The sequence below is a fragment of the Rhineura floridana genome, chromosome 19 (assembly GCF_030035675.1).
Source record: "Rhineura floridana isolate rRhiFlo1 chromosome 19, rRhiFlo1.hap2, whole genome shotgun sequence".
Taxonomy (NCBI): domain Eukaryota; kingdom Metazoa; phylum Chordata; class Lepidosauria; order Squamata; family Rhineuridae; genus Rhineura; species Rhineura floridana.
The window spans coordinates 28,476,741-28,500,634 of record NC_084498.1 but is presented as its reverse complement, the minus strand read 5'-3'; the positions used below and the strand labels follow the sequence as shown (position 1 = coordinate 28,500,634).

The 23,894-nt window shown below is 50.6% G+C and overlaps 1 protein-coding gene across 7 annotated transcripts in view; it reads left to right on the top strand.

Annotated features, from left to right (window-relative positions):
- CABIN1 (calcineurin binding protein 1) overlaps positions 1 to 23,894 on the top strand; it is a 74,488-nt gene that overhangs the window by 39,923 nt on the left and 10,671 nt on the right. For all 7 annotated transcript variants that reach the window (XM_061602959.1, XM_061602958.1, XM_061602953.1 and 4 more), the window contains 7 exons: positions 2,673 to 2,864; positions 3,308 to 3,618; positions 5,695 to 5,808; positions 12,969 to 13,132; positions 17,586 to 17,682; positions 17,787 to 18,449; positions 19,249 to 19,323. In XM_061602959.1, coding sequence (XP_061458943.1) covers positions 2,673 to 2,864; positions 3,308 to 3,618; positions 5,695 to 5,808; positions 12,969 to 13,132; positions 17,586 to 17,682; positions 17,787 to 18,449; positions 19,249 to 19,323 — 1,616 coding nt within the window. The remainder of the gene's footprint in view (positions 1 to 2,672; positions 2,865 to 3,307; positions 3,619 to 5,694; positions 5,809 to 12,968; positions 13,133 to 17,585; positions 17,683 to 17,786; positions 18,450 to 19,248; positions 19,324 to 23,894) is intronic.

Here is a 23,894-nt window from a genome sequence, read left to right as displayed (position 1 = left end):
AACAGTAGTGACTGTCAACAAGAATACCATCAGAGACCTTTGTGATGCGTCCTTCCCTGGCTCTCCCTGTCAGGTTCCTACCTGCGCGTGGCTACTGCCTGTCACTAGGCACCACCAGGGACTCCACCAGTCCGGACTGTCCTCTTTTATTGTTTCTCTCCCCGCTCTAGCACAGATCTCAACAGATCCCCCTGCTAGGCAACCACCAGTAACGTCCCAATACTAGTATTCCCAGAGACTCTGAATACTGGTATTGTTATTCTCTTCACCGCTGCCACCATTTGTTACAGTTCCCCTTCAGCCTTGGTCATTACCTTACCCTCCCTTCTGGTCTGTGAAACCCCAGCCAAGGATCAGGCCTTTGGTAAACCAAATTAAGTATTTATTACAGATAACAAAGCTAACAAGATTAACAAGATTTCTTCTTAAGGCACATAAGCATATGGTTTTACTCAATACTAATCCGAACTCCACCTCCCTCCTGGCAAACAACTCTCTAAACCCCACCAAGCAATCCACTCTTTCTCTTCTCCCCCCCAGATTCCACTCTCACTCTTCCTTTTATACCTTCAGCCATTTTAAACACTCAGCCAATCATCTCGCATTCTACTGCCCATTCACTCCCTCTCTTTCACTCCACTTACCATGTATCTTCTAAACAACTAACACCATATATACATTAATATAGGAACATCACAACCTTGTCAAACGCTTTGCTGAAATCAAGACATAAGACTGTGTCCCCACCGCATGCCCGTGACCTACCACACTCGTGATTCTGTCTGAAAAGGAGATGCTAACTTTGGCCTGGTGTGGCTTGTTCTTCATCAGCATGTGCTCCTCCTTAGTAATCACAAAGAAATCATAATTGTTCTCACAACCCACCTGCTTCATAATCTGACCTGGAATTCTGCCCAGTTACTGCATCAGGCGGACCGGTCTGTAGCTTCCTAGAGCCACTACTTTCCTCTTTCTTGAAAAAAAGAGGCCCTTTTTGTCCAACTTGGGGCTTCTGCCACCTTGCCTAATCTCTAGGATGTCTTGGGAGCTAGGAGGTTTCGATTCAGCATACCCAGATTGTGTTAAAACATTGGCTCCTGACTTTTACCACAACATACCTTCATAGTTTCATTTTCCAGAAATGTGACTGTGTCAGCATGTGCTGTCATTCAAATGATTGGCAATGTAAAGCCCTAATTGGCTTGGCTGCAGCACACTTCAGGGACTACAGTCTCCTCCCACACCAGTCTAAGATCAGGGGAGGAGGCCCTTCTCTGTCTTCACCAGGAGCAGGTACACAGATGGTGGTGGCAGTGGTGGCGAGAGAGGGCCTTCTGGGTGGCTGCACCTTGCCCTGCGAGGCTCAGATGGCTCCCTCCCGTCTCTGATGGTCTTCTGCCAGAGGTTGTTTCTGGCTTTAAAAACATGGTGTTTTTTTCTGCTGTGCCTCTGTCTCTGTTTTCTTCTGTATTGATTATTGTTTTATTGTGCTATGGTGTGTTTTAACTGTTGGAAGCTGCCCTGAGTAATGCTTGGTAGAACAAAGATCAATGAATTTGTAAAGATCACAAGATTGATTAGAAAGAAACTAGTGCTGTGGGGGTGGGTAGCTCAGTACACAGTGATAGGAAGTAGCCCAGGTCTGAGGGACCTGCGGCCTTCCACCTCCAGATGTTGCTGAACTACATCATCATCCCTGGCCATTGGCTGTGCTTGTTTGGGGTGATGGGGCTGTAGTATAGCAACATCTGGAGAGCCAAAGGTTCCCCATACCTGGAGTAGTGGGGTTGTACACCCCAAGGGCACAAAGAAATTATTTAAATTTTAAAATTGCAGAATCCCAACTGTAGATTATTAAACCAGACTGTTCTGAGAGAAGGGCACTTCACTCTTTCCTACCCCCCATTGGGTATAAAGTGGCATCTCATTGCTTGGCAGGCTCCTGCAGATGGGCTGGTCCTTAGGAGCTGGAATGGCCGCCACCTGCCCACCTCTAAGGCAGCTTCTCTTTCAGACTGGTTTCCAGCCATCCAAGGATTCTCTGAGCCACATGACTTCTGTTGCACATCTCTTGCCAATCCTGTATGGCCCTCCTTGCATACTGGAACTTCTAGGCTGAATTTAGAGGCAGATGTTTCCAGTTGGCTTTAGAGTAGTAGAGAAGTAAGCTTTAGATCTTCCAGACTGTCACAGCATTCTGATATGTTGGCATTCACAGTCTGTCTGAAAAGTGAGTCCTGGTAGTGCCAGACCAGCTTTTGGATGACATTTGCTTCCAAAGAGAGCTTTAAAACAGCTGTACAGCGCTGTGTGCATGTTGCGCCTCAAATGGAGCATTGCTTCTACAGAGATATACCACGCAGAAGCTGTTGAATTCTAGTGGATGGAATTTGCCTAGACACTGGGCAGTTTCCTGTAAAAGGGAAAAGTTGTTGCATGTGGTGAGACAGAAGGTGACAGTAAGGTGAGGCTGAGTTGGAAAGAGGAATGGGCATGTGGCTGCCCCGGGATACGTTGGCTACCCTGGCAGAATTCTACAATGGAGGAGGGGCAGGGCAGGGCCAGCGAGGAGGTGGCAGCTCCAAATTCTTGGCACAAGGTGGGTGGAGGTGCCTGTGGAGAGGCAGCCGCATTGGAAGCCTACTCATGGCTGTCTTCTTTCCCCTGTGCAGACAGGAGTCAGGATAGCACGGCAGTGGTGCTTTCTGATTCCAACTCCACACAAGACATGTTCACTGAGCTTGCCAGCTCTCAAGACAGTGCGAAGAAGCCTTTTCCAGAGAGGAGGCCCTGTGTGCCTTGCTCAGAAGCTGCTGCCACGACCACTCCTGGCAAAGAGGCACCTGGACCTGCTGAGGAAGGGGGTAGGTCCTTCCTAATATGTGATCCCAGAGAGAGAGAGAGAATTGCTTAGGAAAGCTTAAGTTGCTGGAGCAAGCACACGCTTTCCTCCTCCGGCAGCAAGTAGGTGTCATTGCCAGAGGGAAAGGAGTGGCAAAGGCTGAGCAGCTCCTGCTGGGAGGGAGGGAGGGAGGGGCAAGGGTGCCGCTTGCATCCTGTGAGCACCTGCTGCCACCTGGGCTGCTCTGCTGTGAGCCAAGGACAATAAAGAAAGCAGCAGGCTGGGGGTTTCTTCATCTGGCAGTGTATCTTGTGTGGTATTTGCAGTCATTGGAGAATAACTTATATTAAAACATTTTGGAATGGTTTGTAACATACTTTGGTAGAAGAAGAAACCTGGTGGTTTCTGTGTGAATTCGATCTAAAGGAGATGTTGATGCTGTTGTGTTGGGTTTGGCAACTGCAGGGAAGCTGGAGGAGCCCTTGGAGAACTGTGAGTCCTGCCATGCAGCTGAGCCGAAGCCGGATCCTCAGATTCCACCTGGAGTCCCCTCCAAAGCCTCTGCTTCCTCCCTCTCCCAGGGGGATGCCAAAAGGCGGCCTGGGCCCAGCACAGAGCAGTTTCCCCAGAGCCTCCCGGCGGACCTTGAGGAGCAGCGTAAGGTCCTGACGGAGCACTGCATCGCCGCCTTCCGCCTCTGCCTCAGCCGCTTCCCTCAGCACTACAAGAGCCTCTACCGGTTGGCCTACCTCTACGCCTACAGCACAACCCACAAGGTAAGGGCTGGTGGCAGGGCCAGCATCACAAGGAACTGAAAGCTGCCCCACCCAGGCAGCGGTGCCTCTCCGGTGTGATGTTGCCCTGGTCCCTGTCCAGGCCTGAGCCGAGGGTGGCGGAAGAGCTGCCTTCCCTGCTGCGGAGGTGCTCTGCTCTGGTGTTGGGAGGGCAACATGAGCAGCCAGAATGCGCAAGAACCTTCTTGAGCTATTCCGTGATTCTTGTCTCAGGATTAAGACCCCCTCTGTGGTGGTGGTGGTTTGCCGCAGCAGCCTAGTTCAGTCCTCACCCGAGGACAGGAGCAGCTGCCCTGTGTGAGCCTGTGAGTGGGACGCTCTACCTGCACAAAGCAGGAATGAGCAGGCGTGCTCTTTTAGCACAGCCCCTGGGGTGGCTGCACGCCGAGCGCATTCTCTTCATCTCACTGTAAGCCCCTGCGCTTGCTATGATGTACTCTGGAAGACTAGGAGGGAAGTCTGCAGTCCTTTGCCACCTTGGGCCTCGTGCCTGCAATCAAATAAATGATTCTGCACAAGGAGGTCCCAGTTTGTGTTTTTGGAACAGTTAAGTTCCATAGTCTGTGAAAAGGAGGCAACTTGACAAACCTTTGCATTTGCCTGATCCCAGTGCCCTGTGGCCATAGGGCACTGGGAGCCCCACTCCTAGTCATTAAATATCCCATGCCCACCAGGCACCCGCTTGAAAGAGTGCCGTATCCTGGGAGCCAGTAAGGGGCAGAGCAAGGGAGAGCGGAGACTTCTGGGCAGCTGCGTCCTGCCTCTTGCACCTGTACTCCTGTGTCTGGAATCCAGGCGCGCAGCCCAGGCCCTGTTTTGCACACCCGCTTGGAACCTGCTCTCCTAATTCCTCACCAGTGTAATTCCCCCTTTCTGCTTGCTTCTTGTGTGGTGTGAGGTCTTCAGAGTGTCCTTTGGGAGCAACGTGTTCCAGATGTCCGTGCAGGGAAGCTGCCTCTGCAGGAGCATTCCAGATATCTGGAGCAAGACGAATGCTTAGTTAGAAGGCTGCCAAAGCCAGGTCAGGGCTGCTTCCCCACCTGGTGGCCTCCAGTTGCTTTGGACTACAGCTGTCACCAGCCCCAGCCGCAGCCCGGCTCCTTGATGGCTGGTGGGGCTGGTGGGAGGAAGCACAGTCACCAGCTGGCTGGGGCAGATGCAACGGAAGCTGATACCGTCTGGAGGGCACCGGGGGGGGGTTGGCGTTCCAAAAAAGAGAGAGGTGGATCTCAGCCCTGCATTTGGGGGTGGGGGATGACTGTTACAGCTAAGCAGACAGTGGCCACTGGCTGTGTTGTTGCCATGCAGCAGTCCAGGCACTGGGTGCTCTTTCTGTAGTCAAGATGAGGCGGCACAGCCCCTTTCTCCTGAGGGTGGGGTGGAGTGGGGTGCTTCTATGAATGTCTAAAGATGTGTTGCAAAATGTTATTAAATCAAATACAAGGCTAAAGCTGGTTGTTGCAGAGAGCACCCACTCCTTCCCTTTGGTGCCATTGAATGAGATGCCATGTTGTCTTGGGACGCTCACAAACATTTAAACTACTGGGGAGGAAGAAAATGGCCATGGGACACTGGCAGATGTTACAGCTTCATTGAAGGGAGTCGTCACCGTTTCCAGGTTCCATGCCCACCATGCTTAGGGCAGCTGCTCCTGCCGCTTCCTTCAGGAGCACAGGCAGGCCCCCTTTCCTGCCTTCCCATTAGACCAGAACTGCACCAGGCTTCTCCTCTGCCTCCTTCTCCCTTGGCATGACTCCTCCTGAAGCTTATAAGCCATCAGGAGGAGTCTGGGAGCTGGGAGCCTCATGGCAGCCCCGCCAGTAGCAGAGGACTGAATGGGCTACTAGTAAGCAAACGGCCAGTCTAGCAGCTTCCTCCCCAGAAAGGTGATGAAATGGGCGTGTTTGGGAGAAGCTTCTTTGGGCCCGGGGAAGGGCTGGTTGGGTGGTGGAAAAGAAAGAGGCAAGCGGAGGCCTCAGCTGCAATAACCAAACATCCCCCCTCCTCTACCTCCCTCCCCCTGCCACACTGCTGCTTCTCCTGCTCTGTCCTATATAGAATCTTCAGTGGGCTCGAGATGTGTTGCTAGGCAGCAGTCTCCCATGGCAGCAGCTGAAGCACATGCCGGCACAGGGCCTCTTCTGCGAGAGGAACAAGACCAATTTCTTCAACGTAAGTTCTTGTGCCTGAAACTTGTGGCTGCCTGTTTGTTTGTTTACGTTGTTTGTTTACTACCCAATTAAGAGTTTCCTTTGTGCAGTTAATTTTCCTCCCCCTTGTGAATTCACATCTCCTCTTCCTCTGGAAATTCTGTTAAGAGGCAACCCTCAATACAGAGCAGAGGCTTGAATTTGCAGTGAAGCAAAAAGTGTGCCCTGCAGTCTCTTAGGGAGAAGAAATGCTCAGCAGAGGCCAACTGCTTTCTTCCCTGCACGCACGGAGGAACCCAAGGAGACGAAAGGGCCTGGCAAGGGGTCCTGACACCCCTCCCATTCACTGGCTAGCGCACATGTTGCATCCCTCCAAAGTAGGGCTGACACCTATATGGCAACCCGCGATCCAGGCCCCAACGGTGTCCTGTCAGGCCTAGTGAATCCTGTACACAGTGCTGTTTTGCCCTCCCGCAAGTGTGTGACGTGGACTAGGGGATGGGCATGCCTGCTCTGACTCCAGTAGAGAGGACTTTATTGCCAATAGGTTGGCTGGCCTCTGCAGCCCAGGGAGGCGATGCTAAGCGGGGCTTGCAGGCGCTCCCTGTTTACGCTTTGCACAAAATGCTTGTGCCTGGCAACAGGCTTCCAACTGAGGAAGATTCACACATGCAAATAAACTGTTCAAGAAGAGTACGGCTGTGGTGACTGGGGAAAGTCCTGTTCTGCTGTGACCACTTGGGAAAATGCCCTCTCACCTTCCCCCTACACAAAATATCTTTGTCCTCTCGGGCAGCTGGTTCTTCCTGAGAGAGAGAGAGAGAGAGTGTGCGCGCATCCACTCCCCATGTCTTAGGTAGGGCGGCTGCTGTTACTATTTAATAGGTGGATCTCTCACTTCTCTCAGGAAGTGCTAAAAGTAAAGGGCAGAAACAGGAGTAGAGACAGCTGCTAGCGAATGTGTGTGTTGAGAGAGAGAGAGAGAATTTGCAACCCTCAAGTTGCCTTTATGTCTGTCTGTGATCTGCAAAACAGCCTCTTTTGCAGGGTTGATGTAAAAGGTTACCAAGATCAAATACGTAAAGGGCTTTCAACACCACAGAACACAGTCTGAATGCTGGCAGTTACAGAGCTGAAGTCTGGCCTAAATCTCCATGCAGTCCACTGCTTACACGCCACTTTCCTAGCAGTGTGCTTGATTTGCCCTCCTGTGAAAAAAATTCATAGCAGTTGTAGGTTATTCAAATTTGCGTGGACAAAACCCAGCAAATAAGAACAAGAGGATAGATTGGCAAAAGGGTCCAGTTTGCCTCTCCAGACACATTATATCATGCATAGGATGCCTGTTATTTAAGAGAGCAGCATGTAAAAAAGCAATAGAGGCACTGCAGCTTCTGCCTCCTCTTGCAGGGCTCAGTCTTCAGGATATTGTCTTCTCCCTGCTTGGTGTCGGACTTGGGTGGTCTCCACTCCCTTCCCAGGAGAAAGGGTGGACAAGCAGGTGGTTCCCCCTTCTTCATCTCTTTGAGCTTGTCCAGATTTCTCTTACCTCTTTAAGCAGCAGGAGAGTATTCTAGGTCCGCTGCTGAGGAATAAGTGAAATTTGCGGCGGCAGCTGCTGCTCCTAGAATCCCTTTCCTCAGGATGGGAGACAGGTTTCTTCAGCAGCCTCCCACCTCCACCCCTTTCACGTGTTGGGGTTGGAATTGCTTCACTGTATGGGAGAGCCTGGAAGGAAATCAGCCAACATCATGCCCCTTTCTTCTCCGGCCACCATCAGGAGCTTGCATATCGGGCTCTCAGGTCAGTGGCCTTGTGCCTGTTTCAGAGTCACCTGCCTCATTGCAACCATTTCTGCTAGAAAAGGTGTCAGCGTGGTGCTCCTGCAGTCAGAGCTCACCTCTCCTTCTTCCACGACAACAAGATGGTGATCCATCCTTCGCACCCAAGGTCAGCTCTGTCTTCCATAGATCGCAAGACGTTATTGTTCTGCCCTCCTTCTGCCCTCAGCCCTTCACATCCTAAGTCAGAGGGACAGGTGCTCTGGTGCTCCGGATCCACATCAGAAGGAGATGGCTGTGCACTGGACCACTGTGTGCTCATCTTTCTGGGGAAGAACGTTTCAAAGCCAACATCAGCCAGGCGGATCAAGGCTTGTATCAGTATAGTCTATGAGGTACAGCACTGTTGGAGACTGTAGGTCACCCTCCACTGGGGCAGTGTCCCCTCGAAGAAATTTCCACTTGAGCGTCAGTATCTACATGCGCTGGGCATTAGGCAAGGCCCCGTCACCTCTGCGGATGCAGCCTTTGGCCAGAAGGTGCTGCTGGTGGCTCTCTTGCTGCTCCGGCTGTCTGGGATTCTAGGACAGCTTATGCACCTCCTGGATACCCTGAACACCCTTCTCTACCAACAGAGAAAGGAACGCCAGAACCTTCTGGCTGGTAGGTGGAGAATGTCTTGCCTTATGCTGCCTGCTCCCAGCATAGGACGGTCCTGTCTTGGCGTATAGGATTTTAGTTGAGAGTGGTTTGGAGGCCTGGCGGATTCATTGGCGCCTGCTATAAATGTTAGGTTATCCCCTCCTCTCTGCTTCCAGTCTTGTCCTGTTGCTACAGTTGATGGGTCAATATTATTCTTCGGGCTTTTAGTTAAGTCTCGGTTGTACTTGTCAAGGATTATCAATACTTTGGAACAGTCATTAACCAAGGAAACAATAGTCAAGAAATCAGAAGAAGGCTAGGACTGGGGAGGGCAGCTGTGAGAGAACTGGAAAAGGTCCTCAAATGCAAAGATGTATCACTGAACACCAAAGTCAGGATCATTCAGACCATGGTATTCCCGATCTCTATGTACGGATGTGAAAGTTGGACAGTGAAAAAGGCTGATAAGAGAAAAATCAACTCATGTGGTGTTGGAGCTTTGCGCATACCATGGACTGCGAAAAAAAACAAATAATGGTGTCAGAACAGATTAAACCATAACTGTCACTAGAAGCTAAAATGATGAAACTGAGGTTATCATGCTTTGGACACATCATGGGAAGACATGATTCACTAGAAAAGACAATAATGCTGGGGAAAACAGAAGGGAGTAGAAAAAGAGGAAGGCCAAACAAGAGATGGATTGATTCCATAAAGGAAGCCACAGAGCTGAACTTACAAGATCTGAACAGGGTGGTTCACGACAGATGCTCTTGGAGGTCGCTGATTCATAGGGTCACCATAAGTCGGAATCGACTTGAAGGCACATCACCACCACAACAACTGTTGTACTATGTGCCAGAAGTAGGAGAGGCTTCATGGGATAAAAAGGCACAAAAAATTGTTCTTGGGGATTTCTGGTAGTCAGGATTTTGCTTTCATCCTCTGCTCAGATTGTCAGCTTCCCATTTCCCAGTTTATGAGGCATCTTCGAGCTCTGCTGGATCGAATCAAAAAGCCCCCCCCCCTCCAGTTCCCAAGAGGCGATTGCAACAGCCTCTGCTTGTGGAAGAATATGACATAACGGCTACTGCTCTTTTTAGGAGAGAGACAGACAGGTCTTTCACGTTTCACACTCTCAGTGAAGTACAGTACCTTAATCTTTAAGGCATTAAGATTGTATAAATGTTTTATACCAAAGCTGACAGGAAGAACCACATGGGTAGGATTTCTTAAGTGATTTCCTTCTCAAACAGTGACCCCTGCTGTCAAAATGTGTGGTGGTCATATATGCCAACCAAGAGCATGAAGACTTGCCACCAAATTGTATCTACCATGTATAAAGTGCGGGAATATGGTGCTCGCATCAAAAAACAACTGTAGCTTCTCTTGCTGTAGCCTTGATGCTTGCAAGCTGGTTTTATGCTATTTTCAGGGGCAGAGCTGGCTCCGGAAACGGCGGTTTGGTTCCCCCCACCTCAAGCGACCTGGGGTGGCGTCGCCTTTGCCCGCCCGCGCAGGTTCCGCTCCGCTGCGAAAACGGGCAAGAGGGTCTGGCCTTCGCTTCGGCGCTGCTCCTTCGGTGCGGACTCCGCTGCGCCTTGTGGCTGCTCTTAAGGAGGCGGGGATCCAAAGGCAGCTCCTTGCCTTCAAGCGATGCCCGCTCCTTCTGCCGGAGAGCAGGTGCAAGCCGGGGCGGGCGGAGGCGCGGGCTCCCCTGCAGGAGGGTTGTCTTGAGACCAGGCCAGCGGGCGCTGAGCTCCGGCGCGGGTGGATGGAGAGCCGGCGAGGCCAGCGCGCTTTGCGCAGCTGGCGTCTGTCCGGGGCCGGCGGCCGCGCAGAGGCCAGCCCAGGCCGTCGGGGCCGAGGAAGCTGCCGCTGCCTTCGCCTCCCTCCCGTGCGGGGGCGTCGAGGAGCTCCGCCTCTCCTGGCGGGTCTTGGTGAGGGCGAGCCACGTGACGGGCGCCGTCTCGGGGAAAAGAGTCCCCGATGGCAGCGGCAGGAGCGATGGGAAGCGGCTGGGTGGCTGCCGCCGCAGCCGCGGGGCCTGGACGCCGCGAGGGAGCCCTCTTCGGGACGCCGCAGGAGGCGGACTTCGGGGCGGCCTCTGCCGCCGTCAGGGCATGGTGAGCGCGGCTGAGGGATGTTATTGCGGGCGGAGGATTTCCTCTCCGGCCGGGAAGGGAGAGGGGCGGGCGAGCCTGGGGAAGCCCCCGCGTCGATACAGCGCCAGCTAGCGGGGCTGCGCGGCGCCCGGCCTCCGTTGGACTGGGGGCGGCGGGGGCGGCTCTTCTTTGCTGCGCGGGGCGGGGTTTGCTCCACTGGGCCGTCAGTGAAGGGGGAAGCCCCCGAAGGCGTCATCGAGGACGCGTGGGAGGCCTTCCGAACTGAGTCCGAGACCGCCCTCCGGCGAGGATCGCTCTCACCCGGCCTCCCTACCTTTGGCACGTTCTATAGGTGCCCATGGCATCGCGACGAGGAAGGGTCGCCAGGATGTGCCGCCAACTTTTGCCTGCCTCGCTGTGGCTCTGATGGCCCGCTCTGTCGGCCCCCGCTTTGTTTCTCTGAGGAATTGCATCTTCCTTGAAGGGAAACAAGGCACGGAAACGCTACAGAGCCTTCAGATGAGAAGAACCCCGAGCGGAAGGTGTAGCAGGGCACTAGCCGCCTGAGGTCTCTGGCCCTGAGAATCGGGCTGGCTTGTGCGGCCATGGAGGACTAGTGGAGAAAAACCAAAGGGATGCCATTCAATACCTGGTGCAGCCCGGCGGTGGCTGCTTCTACTGCTGCTTGTTTCTTGCCAGCCCTAGCAAGTCTCTGGCAACGTCGTGGGCTTGCGGGAGCCCTAGCCTCCAAACTTATGGGCCTTGTAGCATCGGCCCTAAGGCCCTGCTGTCCTCCAGAGTTTGTGGCCTGTGCAAGGCACCCCAACCGGCATAGCAAGAGTGGGGCTGTTGCTCTCCCTGCTGTCGCCCATGAGATGGGGGTAGTGGCTGGCCTCGCTGGGCCCCACATTGCAGAGCTATGCTGGGCACATAGAGCAGTGACATCCCAGGCAAGTCAGGGACAAGGCACCGAGGGTCTGGCAGGAGCTGTTCCTGAGGTCTGGCCCTGAGGCTTTTGAGCTGGAGCAGGGCCAGCTGAATTGCATCAGCCATCTCCTGCCTATCTCGTGAAGACTTTCCCTGAAGTCAGGCACTTCTCCTTGTGGTGCAGGTTTTCCACTTCTCTCTCCTCTGCTGAATTTTTTTGATAAACAAAATCAGTTTGGGGAGCTTGCAAGAGGGAACAGAAAAGGGGCTGCTGGGGGTGGGATGCTGAGCACATGAGTGGCTGGGGGGGAAAGGGTCAAGCAGTCTCTTCCTCCATTCCTGACTACAACCTCCCTCTGCTGCTTTGGATTTAAAAAAAAAATGGAAAAGAGGCATGCAGGTGAGTGTTAATAGTTTGGCCCTGGAAGAGCCATTGTAGCTCCGTGGCAGAGCACCCGCTTTGCATGCAGAAGGTCCCAGGGTCAGTCACTGGCAGCATCTCCAGGCAGGGCTGGGACTGCCTGAAGCCCTGCAGAGCTGCTGCCAGTCAGTGTAGATAACGCTGGGTTAGGTGGGCCAGCATCCTGACCCCGGATAAGGAGGTTTCCTATGTTCCTAATGTTAAAATGCCCAGGAGGAGGAAGGTTGGGCTGCCACACTGGCTGCAAGTCCTCGGACTGAGTTGGAAGACTAGCTTGCTCCGCAGAGAAAGGAGAACCTTGGTTGGGTGCCTCCAGGGAAGGCTAGGGGCTATGGGTGCCCAGCAATAGTTGCACGTGGAGGATTCACCAGGGTTGTGTTTTGCCTGCTCTCCCATCCGGAGCAAGTGTGCTAGGGTGTGGGAGAACGTGGGTGCAAAAGTGCCATGGGGCATCTGTTGGGCAGTGCCTCAGTGACAGGCAGCACACGCTCTTCCTTCTCCTTTCTCATCTCCATAATTTTGAACTTGGCTGTCAACTTCACGGAGGCCAGGAACTCTGTTGCCTCTTTGGCACTTTGGGAGGATGGGGAAGGAGAGTGAACCCTGCAAGTCTGTCCTCCCCTAACCCCCTTCTTGGCTGTTGCAGCTACGCTCCTATTGTTTGTTTTGATCACTGAGTCCTCCTGGCTGCCCGTGCAGGCTGGCCCAGTGGGGCAGTGTCCCACCAACCTCAGCCTGCCCTCAGCCACTCCCCCAGCTGCCAGCTCAGCGGGTGGCCCTTGCTGCCAGCTGCTGCCTCCTCCTCAGTCTCAGTGTTGCCTTTGCAGGGCTCAGCGAGGAGGAGGACAAAACCAGGAGGAGTTGGCTCTGCCTTCCGCCCTGCCTGCCCCAGTCGTGGCAGCCACCCCTGCAGAGCGCATTACCTCACCAGTGGGCATCTCCTCTGCTTTTTAAAAAAATCTGCCCCCTTTACATGGGGAGATTGCTCTGCTAGCACTAGTAGTTCTGCTGAAGTATTTTTCCCCCTGTAGTCTAGAAAAGCCCTTAAACTTGCTCTTTATACGAAATGTTGGGAAACCAAGTTAAAGTCAGGAATGCGTGTTCTGCAATGGAATGTCACAGTCTGTTTGTTTATTCTCTCTGCCTGATGAAGCAACTAGATTTCAGCATGGAAGTCCTGAGTAAACTAATTCCAGTTGCATTCCATATGTTGAAGTTGTGGGTGGGGAAGAGACTGTCTCCAAAGCTGTCGATTGCAATATTTGTTTCCCACTGAAGGTGTTTCCTCCTCCTGGTTTCTGTGCAGGGAATCTGGCGCATCCCCGTGGATGAAATCGATCGCCCAGGTAGTTTTGCCTCTCACATGAACCGCTCCATTGTCCTTCTGCTCAGCGTCTTGTCACAGCTCAAGGATTACACGACCCTGCTGAAAGTCTCATCTATGCTGCAGAGGACCCCCGACCAGGGAAAGTGAGGAGATCCCTGGTTTTTCATTTCTGACTTGAATTGCAGAGACGCTGACTCCGTGGCTGAAGCCCTGCAGTGCTTGCAGGTTCTGCTTTAGCTAGACCCCCAAAGGTTGTACAGTTTGCAAAAGCACTTGTTTTCTGTCTTGAGCCTTGCCTTGCCATCTGAACTGGGCAAAGCTGTTCCTTGGCTCTAACGAAGAGCAGCTCCTCAAAAACCAAAGCAGTGTTTTTCCTCCCTCCCCCATATGCTGGATGAGTACCTTGATACTTGAGGCTCCCCATCTTAGGGTTGGAAATGGGGATTGAGACTCTTTCCAGGACAGGGGAGAAGGGTTAACATGAGGCAAAATACAGAAAAAGGATAGATGGTGGCGATTACGGAGTGGTGGAAACCATGAACTGCCTTTTAAAGTACCCTAGTCCAGTGTTCTTCACTCTCGGGTCCTCAGATGTTGCTGAACTACAGCTCCCATAATTCCTGGTTGTAGTCTAAGTGGGTTGGGGATGAGTGGGAGCTGGAGTCCAAAAACATCTGGGGACCTGAGGTTGAAGCCCATCGCCTTGAATCCTTGGAGGCCTTTTGGTGGCTCTTCCCATTGCAAGAGGTCAGGGAATTACGTTGTCCCGCCCTTTCTTCATTGCATTGACTGCTTAAACCAGATGGGTTCTTAAGGTGGGGAAACATTCATTTCGGGAGAGAACCATAGAATGTGGGTTGGGTGTAGCATGTGTTGTGCTGATCAAGACAGGGAAGAGGCCCACACAAATTGTCAAACAAGACAGCAGCAACAGTGGCGGCTAGGTATTCATTTTTACAGCCTTTCTCCATCTTTGCATTTTGTACCTTGGATTGCATTTCAGGATTCTCTTTCCTTTTTCCCACAAGCAGAGAGTGCAGATCCTCGGCTGGCTCTGGTGATTTCAAGATCTGGTAGCAGAGCTAAAAGGAAAAGGACTCTTGGGAGTCTGCGCTCCTCTTGCTGAGGAGAAATGGAAAGAAATGTCTGTCGTGGAGGCCTCTCTGCCACCCCACAGCGGGGGCCTGCCCCTGCACAGGCCACCTGTGGGACCCACACTCCAGCCCCTCCCCATGAGGGTCTTGCTCCCCTCCACGTGCCTCTCCCACAGGGCAGGGTGAGCACCTCCCGGACAAGCACTGCTGTGTTAATTTTACATCTTGTATAAATATTGGAAAGCTTTTTCCAATGACCGAAAGCAGTTGAACTGAAACGTTTGGTTAGGGGAGGGTTTTTCTTTTTAAAGTGCATTTAATGTGGCTTAAACATTACATTCCAGCAAAGTCAAAGCTTTACTGCAACATTATTTTCAGTGGGCTATTTGAAAATACTTCCTTTACATCATTTGGATTTTAAGAAAAACACAAGAAGGTGCTGAAAAGTGTCAGCATACTAAATTTAGCGAGGCTGAAGGGCTGTGCATGTAAATATATTTGCTTCTTAGGGATGGTCCTCCGGGAAAAAAAATCACATTATATGGGATTTGACTAGTATTGTATCTACAGTATTCTAGATGCCCAATTTGACATGTATGGTGTGCTTTGATTGTGCTAATAATTAATTTAATGAAAAATGTGCTTGTAAAAGTGGGAAATTCCCTGCCCCCCCCCGCCAAGTTCTCTTCTAGCTGTCCCCAGTTCTGGGGATGAGAACTGGCTCTGGGACCCAGCGCTGCATAGTGATACTGTGGTATAGGGGGGAGGGGGGCAGTCTATCAGTCACCCCCCACCCCCCAATAACCCTCAACCCCAAAATCCCCAGCTTTCATTTTAAACAAGAAAGCACGTCTAACCCTTGTAGGACCCAATATGAGAGGCAAGATCTGCAGCCCCTACTTTGCTCAGATGTTTGGTGAGAAACTAGTCTTCTCCCGCCTTTCAGTGGTTTTAGCCAATGAACAAAGTCATAGCAATGACTGACATTTAGGAAAGCATACCTAACCTGGTTATTTGTTTTAGAAAAGCATTTGCATTACCACTCACTTGCATAAAATAATAATTACTTAAGCTTAAAATAAACAGTTAACTGGGAGAATTGAGAGTGGCCGGTAAGGTCAGCTTGACTTCCGTGAAGGAGGTGGAGGTGGTTGGTTACTCACTTTCTTAGTTACATTACACATTCTGCTTCCCAAATTGTTGGCTACAATCCCTGTGCCTATACCAGGTAGATGATGCAGCTAATCCCTGCTAGTCCGTTGCACAGGAAATCTTGAGAGTACAAAGGCTTACTCCACATTAAGCATTTAAAAGGATTTAAATATTTGTTTGAGAGGTTTTGCATGCCTGAGGGTAGAAACAACCATGTCTTCTCTGCACTCCTTTCCTCTCTAAATAACAAGGCTTTCTTATAGGAACAAAGCCAAACTTGGGCTGCACTACTCATGTGCAATGACACTGGAGTGGGGAAGCCAGAGTGGGGCCGTCCTAGTGGCCCTTGTTTCTGGGCTAATCCTTCCCCTAAAGGCCCTGCCTGGGGAAGGGATGCCTGCCAAGGAGCCCCCCTCCTCCTCATGAGCAGCCACTCACAGGCAGCCACGCTCAACGCAGAGTGGGGGTGTTGAGGGTGGGGTGGGGCCTGCCCTCATGGACCCACTTGAGAGTTGTGCATGAGTTAGGGCTTTAATCCCCTGGCTTATAGGGCAGCAGCATTTGGATGGAAACTCAAGGTTTGCCCACAGATAGCATCATGTCTAAGTGAGGTTTTAGGATGAGAAGATAGTGGAAGCAATGAATAAGGATGGGCATTCCAGCATCCTCAGGAAGTCATGAGGGAAACAAAGGCCATTGCATGAATGTTGAGCAAACTGTGCTGGGGGTTATTGAGGAGGAAGGGTCTTGCTCTGTGCTGTTTGCTTCTCTTTCAAGAGGAGGAGGGTGAAGTGCTGGTTTTTCCTCCCACCACGTCTGTGATTTCCCATGAGGATTTCATTGGCTTCGCTTCCACCTGCACAGGTAGCCCATCCATGCTCTCTGACCTCCTGGAGGAGGGGAAGGCATGCATGACACTCTCCCTGTCTCTCGCACAAAATGATTATTGCTGGGGCTAGAGCGGAGTTCTCCGAAAAGAAGCCCCTGCCCCTGGCCTTTCCTCACATGAATTCCTCCCTCAGTCTGAACGGCGAAGGAGCCTCAAAAGACCTACCTCACGGCACAGGATGGGACCACATGAGGACATGTCTTTGGAACAGCGGCTTGAAGTCTAGAGGCATCCTGAAGTAGGCAAAGGCTGCTGCCATGGGTTACTGATGAATACAGTATGATGTTATATAGCAGGAGGAGGCCAAAAACACTTAAATTATCAGCAAACCAAAAGGATTTAAATAGATTGCATGCCAGCATGTAATCATTTATGGCTCTAAAATTGAAGCTGCTGCTTCTGGTTACAAGCGCAAAAAGGGCATGTTGGCGGGAATTTGCTTCTGGCTGCACGTGGCTGGTCCTTTAGACAGAGGAGTTAGGAGTAGTTTGTTTCCTTTGAGCAAGCTCACACGGTCAGACTGAGCCTTATTTATTGTGTGTGTGAGAGAGAGAGAAACACATTGTGGCCTTGGTGCATTTTGAACACGGTGGTGTCTTGAAAACGTCAGAAGAGCCAGTCAGCTGGATCAGGGCAAAGGTCCGTCTCTTCCTGCATGCTGGTCTCACATTGGCCAACCAGCTACCTATAGGAGGCCCACCAGTAGGACCTGAATGCAAAAAGCCCTCTCCCCACTTGTGATTCCCAGTGTCTGATATTCAGAGGCATTTACTGCCTCTGGCAGTCGTGGTCTTCTGAAGGCATCCCCAGTCACAGTGGTGAGTTTTGATCAGGATCAGCCGCACTTCAGAGGCTGATTTGTCTCCGTCTGGGTGGACAAGGCTTACTGCCTTTCCTCCTTGCACATAGTATCGCCGTTTGCATCGCGGCTCAGCTCATGTTCTATTTCTGCAGTTAAAGATGGAGCCAGAAATTCTCTGCACGAAGGCTTTTTAGGTTGAAGGGCTCCATTCTCGTAATATTGACAAACAGGATCACAGCCATAACTCATGCGCTATCCAGTTAACATCGTGGGGGCTTAAATAGTTAAGGGAGAAATATCTTTGTCTCCAGTGGCCCTAAATAAATAGATTTCAGGGTAGGCCTCTGCTATGCCCAGGAATGTACTTGAATAGCAAGTGATAACTCTCCTCTGGGACCTGATCAGAGCATTGACGTCTGGAGGGGTGGTGGTAGATCTAGTCCCAGCTACAGACTGAGCCAAACTGGGAAGACTCTATAGTCTTACTTTTGTCCTTTTCAAAGTGGGATGGTGATGAAAGCAGATGCTTCCAGGTGGTTTTTTATTTTTTGAGGGGCAAACATTCCAGCCCGATTCGAAGCATTTGCAAAAGCTGTCTCTTGGTTTCGTTTCAAAGCATTGGTGAGTTCTGTAATGAAATCCTCTTTTCTGTGCTGCAGGAAATACTTGCGGGATGCGGACCGCCAGGTTCTTGCCCAGCATGCCTTTGCTCTCACGGTGACTGTACTGGAGGACACGCTGAGCCAGCTCACAGAGGCAAAGCTCCAGCCCTAACCCTGCACATTCGGGAGGGGGGAGGGACGGGACGGCAGGGGCTTCCCTCATAACTGAAGTGGGCAAATTCTGTGTTGTTTTTCAAGGTCTCCGAAGATCAAGACTCCACATGCTGCAGCCTTTTGGTGGCCAGAATGACCACAGATGTCTCTAACAAATCCAGTTCTGAGGAAGGACAGGAAGCTCTCCCCCAGAAGGCAGCCTTGTCTGATGTGGGGGTGGCAGCAGTGTATGGTGCGGAGAACGGGGTGAAAGAGGTGGCCCAGGGACAGGCTCCCACCCCCATGGAGACTGTGGGGGAGCCCCAAGAGGCAAAACTAGAGAGAGAAGCCAAGGAGCTGTCTCAGCCAGGCTCAACAGAGACCATGGATTTGGATGGGTGTTCTGATGACCCTGAAAAAATGTGTCCTTCCTATAAATGCACAGAGTCAGCCCAAGGGCTGCCTGGCAGGATTGCTAAGGACAAAACCTTAGAGAGCAGCCGGACGGCAGAACTTTCTCTGGAGGACCTGAGCATCAGCTCTAAGCACCAACAGCTGGAGGCGGTGGAAGTCCGAGTCCAGGCAGCTCCAGCAGAGGAAATTAGCCAGAGGCCAAACAGGAAGAGGAAGTTGATTGATGATACAGAGTCAGGGAAGACCCTCCTCCTGGATGCTTATCGCGTGTGGCAACAAGGCCAGAAGGTCATGACCTACGACCTGGGCAAGATCGAGAAGATCATGTCTGAGACGTATATGCTAATTAAGCAAGTAAGCAATTGTGTTGGAATATGGATGTCTGACGCGGTTGTCTGTTCCCTCCTTCCCAGCGTTGTTTGTGATATCAAGGGTGTCTCATGTATTCAGTGGTGATAAAGGAGGGGTGTGGATTGATGTTGCTGTGGTGGTTTAAGTGGGCTCCCAAGAGACGCTGCTTGGTTTTTGATTCTTTGTGGGTGACGATCAGTCCCCAGATGTTGTCATTCTTGAAAGGTCTAAGGAACTGAGGCCAGTGCCCACTGGTGTCTCTCACTCAGCCATAAGTCAGGGGCTGGCACCAACACTGCCCACGCTCTGGTCAGTTTCCCCATTGCTGATTTCTTTTGTGGTCTAAAGTAGGGAAGGAGAGTTTTGTGGACCTGGCATCCCATCAGTGGCCTCACTGCCGCTTGCTGGGATGGTGGAGAAGCAGGCCAGGCCAGCTGGCAGTGAAGTTGGGATGGCGCAGATGCACCAGTGGAGCTCCAACCCGGCGCTCCTGCCAGCACGCCCAAGCCGCACCACTCTGCTTTGTTCCCACACTGTCCCAGTATGTGGTTGTGGAGGCAGCACCTTTGCGGCCCCACTCGGGAATTTTGTCCCTGGGCCATTTAAGCTGTTCACACAGGAGCGACCCAAGAGGGGCCAAAAAGAGGCCAGTTTAAACTTTTGCAGAATGAGGCCATTCGCTGAGGCTTCCACTGCAACTTGCATGGTAGTAAAGTTGGCAAAGGAGGGTGAGGGATGGGTCCGCCTTCCTGTGGGTGTTTCTGGACTTGCTTTTGTTAATGGTGTGAGTGCTTTTCTGCAGGTGGATGAAGAAGCAGCTTTGGAACAAGCTGTCAAGTTCTGCCAGGTGCACGTAGGCGCCTCTGCACAAAAGCAAGTAAGTCCTGACCTTGCTGTTGCCGTGGGCTGTTAAGTGGGAAACCACCGCTGCATGAAGCAGCAGATCACTCTCAAGCTTTGGGGCAATTTGTAGCCGTTCAGAGTTTGACCTCCTTTCCAGTTCTCCTTGTTCTTGCAACCTTTAGTTACCTTTTATGTAGCTCTGCTAAAGGCTCTTCACTCTCTATCTCTCTCTGAAACGCAAGTGACCAGTGAATGCTCTGGGAGTCTCTGGAACATCCTTGGACTGCCCTTGTTCAACCCCAGCACCTGCTTTATCAGGGCTGGCCTGGCCAGCTTGTAAAGAGGCAGATTTCCTTCACAATATAGACTGGGCACCCAGTCCTCCAGGCATCGACCCAGTCTTTGTCCTGCTTGCGTGGCCAGTTCTGACTTGCCCAAACAGCAAAAGGAAATAATCCCTGAAAAACAGCTTAAGTCGGAGGAAAACAGTATAATGCAAAGTTACGCAAAATGCTTTACTTAACTTTACTATCACATAGAAACATCTCATATAAACATCAAACTGACAGTGCAGTTCTCTACATGTCTACTCAGAAATAAGGCTTACTATATTCACTGTTGGGTATATAGAAGATAGCAGCCTAAAATATTTAAAATACAGTTATTTTAGCACACTGTTTACAAAATGAGTATGCTTATTTCAAAGTAAGAAATGATACATTTTGGGAGCCAGATTAGGGTAGCAATTAGAGTGTTGTGAGCCCAGAGTTCAAATCCTCCCTCATGAAGCTCTCACTAGGCAACCTCAGCCTAACGTACCTCACAGGATTGTTTTGAGGATAGAAAATGGGGAGGGACAACTCACCACCACCTTGAGCTCCTTAGAAGAAGAAATGTGGGATGGGAATGTCATATTAATAACAGGAATATAATAAAATACCACTAATGCATGAAAAGCAGCAATTGCAATTATTGTACTGTGTTTCAGTTACAAATCTTATTTGCAGCCCCCCTCCCCCCCATTGTAAAAATACTGTGGCCCAGGCTCTGTTTTTGTAACTCTTCTGTTAATATATTTTTACAGAATTTGTAGTTGTAAGCTCCCCTAGGTAGTGTTTTTACACTAGCGGGGTTGGGGATAGAGATGCTTTAATAAATGAATAATATACAGTAGCTCACCAAATCTTTCTTTAGATCAGTGGTTTCCAACCTGGAGACTGTGAAGTAATCTGGGGCGGGGGGGGAGCATGAATAGTAAAGAAATTAATTGATTAATTTTTTTAAAAGTCTGCCCTCCCTGGATGCTGTCTTCCCCCCACTGCCACTGCAGACAACACCTCCCCCTGGCTCTAAACAAGTGGGGAGGACTTTTGCTGTAGCGGCAGAGTGTCTTCCAGGCATGCTGAGGACAGGTGTCTTGCCTATAAGACACATGGCAGATGCCAGAGGAGGCTGAGGATGGAGCCACCAGGAAGAAGAGGGGATTGCTGTCTCCAGCTCCTGTCTCCTCACACTGCCACTGCTGACGACACCGTTGCTCAGAATGAGAGGAGAGGGCTTTTTGTGAGCAAAAAAAAGCACAGCTGCAAGGAGAGGCTGCTTTCCTTCCTGGCAGCCTTTTAAAAAATATTCTTCTTTGCGAGGCCACCCAGATCTCGCCTTCAGCCAAGACAGAGCGAAGAAGCAACGGGGAAGCGCTCGACTTGCTCACCCTCCATTCCTGAGGCTGTGTGTGTGTCAGCGTCCCTCCTTTCTTCCACCTATACTCTGCCCCCCCTCAACTCTCTCTCCAAGATGCTGCGGCAGTTGTGGGCTTTCCCACACTCACGTGCCAGAGTGCATGCACGCCTGCAGATGCTTGCAGGAGGGGCAGGTGTGTGTGTGCGTGTGCTGATCTGTCTTCCGCTCAGCTTTCATTCCCTAAGTGCATGCTGCCCAAGTCATCAGTGCTGATGATCATCCCAAGGCCTAAAAGCACTAATCCCCCTCCTCAGTCTGTGCACCTTGTTGTCTGCAGTGTACAATCTAGCATCCCCGTCACCAACACATTGCTGCTGCTTGATTGTTGTTAAAAAGGAAAAAAAGCTCAGAAGGTTGGCTGAGGCTGGGATCCTGTTATTGCAGCAGAAATTTATTTATTTATTACTGCATTTATATCCTACCTTTCTTCCAAGTTGCTCAAGGTGGTGCACATGGTTCTCCCCCCCCCCTTCCCATTTTATCCTTACACCAACCCTATGAGATAGGATCAAGCTGAGAGACTGTGTCTGGCCCAGGGTCACCCAATGGGCTTCATGGCTGCGTGGAGATTTGAACCTGGATCTTAGCCCAACACTGTAAATGGCTGGTGTTGGGAGATAGGACTGTACATCTTCAGACTGTGGGAGGGGGAGAATACTAATTTGATTGAACCTTTGCATTAAGAAAAGAAAGCAACACCCTCCTGTCTGCTGGGAGCTTTAAATGGAAAGGGATATTTGGAGATAAGATTTTGCTACACACCATTTTTTCAATTAACAGACTAAATTACAATTAGCATGGGGGGGTCACAAATTTTTTGAGCTTGCAAGGGGAGCCCCATACTCATAAAGGTTGGGAACCAATGCCTTAGATAAACAAACTTGAAGAAAATCCTCCACCTCACCATTTGAAAATGTAATTAGAAAATTTACTTCTGTGTTTGGGGAGTGGAGCATTTTCAATGACAGTGATAGTAACAATGGGTACTGCAAGTAAGATTTGTATACAGGTAACTGGAATTACAAGATCTGAACAGGGTGATTCACGACAGATGCTGTTGGAAGTCACTGATTTATAGGGTTGCCATAAGTCGTAGTTGACTTGAAGGCACATAACAACAACAACAATTGGAATGGAGTGATCCATTTTATGAGAGGCTGTTGAGTCATCTGTCAGGGATGTTGCAGTGGCACAACCCCTCCCTTGATTCAGGAGCTGACCACGATGGCTCCTAAGGTGCCTTCTGGCTCTGTAACTCTATGATTTTCGCTGCTTGTACTCCCAAGACTACAAGGCTGAATACAGCTGGCAATGTGGCTACATTTATCATTCTTTGTCTTGAAATAAGGATGGTCATTCTCTACATAATGTGTTTAAAATTATTCAGTATTCAGTATTTTTTTCAATACTTAATTATATGTCTATATGTAACAGCAAAGTTTAGTAAAGCATTTTCTGTTGTTTTTCCCTGATTTTACATTGTTTAGGGTTTTTTTCCCATTTCTGACTTGCACTGAGGAAGAGGCGCTGTGGAGGTTCCTAAGTTGGGGACAATTTGTCTTGTCTTGTTTTCCCTAAAGCTGGTAGGCATGATGAGTGTCCATCTTAAATTCTCAGGACCTTACAAACAACTTGTTTTTTGTTTCTCTTTAATTGTTCACTCTTTGTGAAATACCATCTCCTTGATTTGAAAATCAAAAGGCCCCAGGGGAAAAAATGTTCCAGCATAACCCACTAATTATCCCTCTGTTTTCTGTATCTCTTGGGAGTGTTTTGAAAAGTAGCACCATTGCTTTTGTTAATTGCTACCATACATCTAGAAAGTTAGTGTGCAAAGTGGCCTCCTAAAGTGAACTTGCTTATTATCTAAATCCTTACACAGGCCACGTGCACTCTTGAACAAGCAACTTGAGCTGAATCTTTAGATGACTTCTGATATTATATATAGGTGAAAAGTACTTGGAGACAGGAAAACTTAACTTAGGTGGAAATCCTGTGCACGCTTGCCTGGGCGCGGATCTCATTGAACTGAGTGTTCTCTGAAGGACCACTTACACCTGTGTGAGCTTCCCAAGTGTTAAGCTCAGCTCCTAGGGCCCTCCTCTCTTGCCATTTGGTTGGGGGCAGAGCTTGGAAAACTTACTTTTTTTTGAACTACAACTCCCATCAGCCCCAGCCAGCATGGCCACTGGACTGGGCTGATGGGAGTTGTAGTTCAAAAAAGTAACTTTTCCAAGTTCTGGTTGGGGGTAACATGGACAGGGCCTCCTCAGTGGTGGCCTTTGGAATGTCTTCCCAAGAAGATGTGTGTGGCTTCAGCATCTCTTTTTTTTCCTTCTTTCTTTTTTGAAACACCCTTTGAAGGCACAATTCTTCAAATCTGCGTTTGGCTGAATTGAAAAAATTACAGGACAATCAGCTGCTCTGCTGGTTTGTTCCTTTGTGTGCGTGTAATTGTATTTTCAGGTGTTTTAGAGTCTTGTAAGTTGCCTTGTGAGGGCAGCGTGCCTTGAAAGGTGGAAGCTGGAAAAACTCTTTAAGCAAACAAACGTAATGGCATTTATCTTGGTGTAGACATTTACAGGAGAAAGGGAGGTTTTTACTGTCCTGCTGTGCAATTGTCAGGCCTTGGCTGCCTTTCCTGCCCCTTGTGCTTTACGAGCAGTGCGCTGTGCGCCCCTTGCTGCTCCCCTCCCCCCGTTGCACCTTTTTCTTTTTCCGAGAGCGAGAGAGGGAAGGCTTGTGGGTTGAGTGCTGCCTGTGGGAGGGTCAGTCTTGGGTGCCTCCTCCTGTGCTACTGGAGAGCCCAGCTCCTCCCTTCGGGGTTTTGGGGGGAGGGGGGGTTCGTGAAGACGGTCGTTTCCC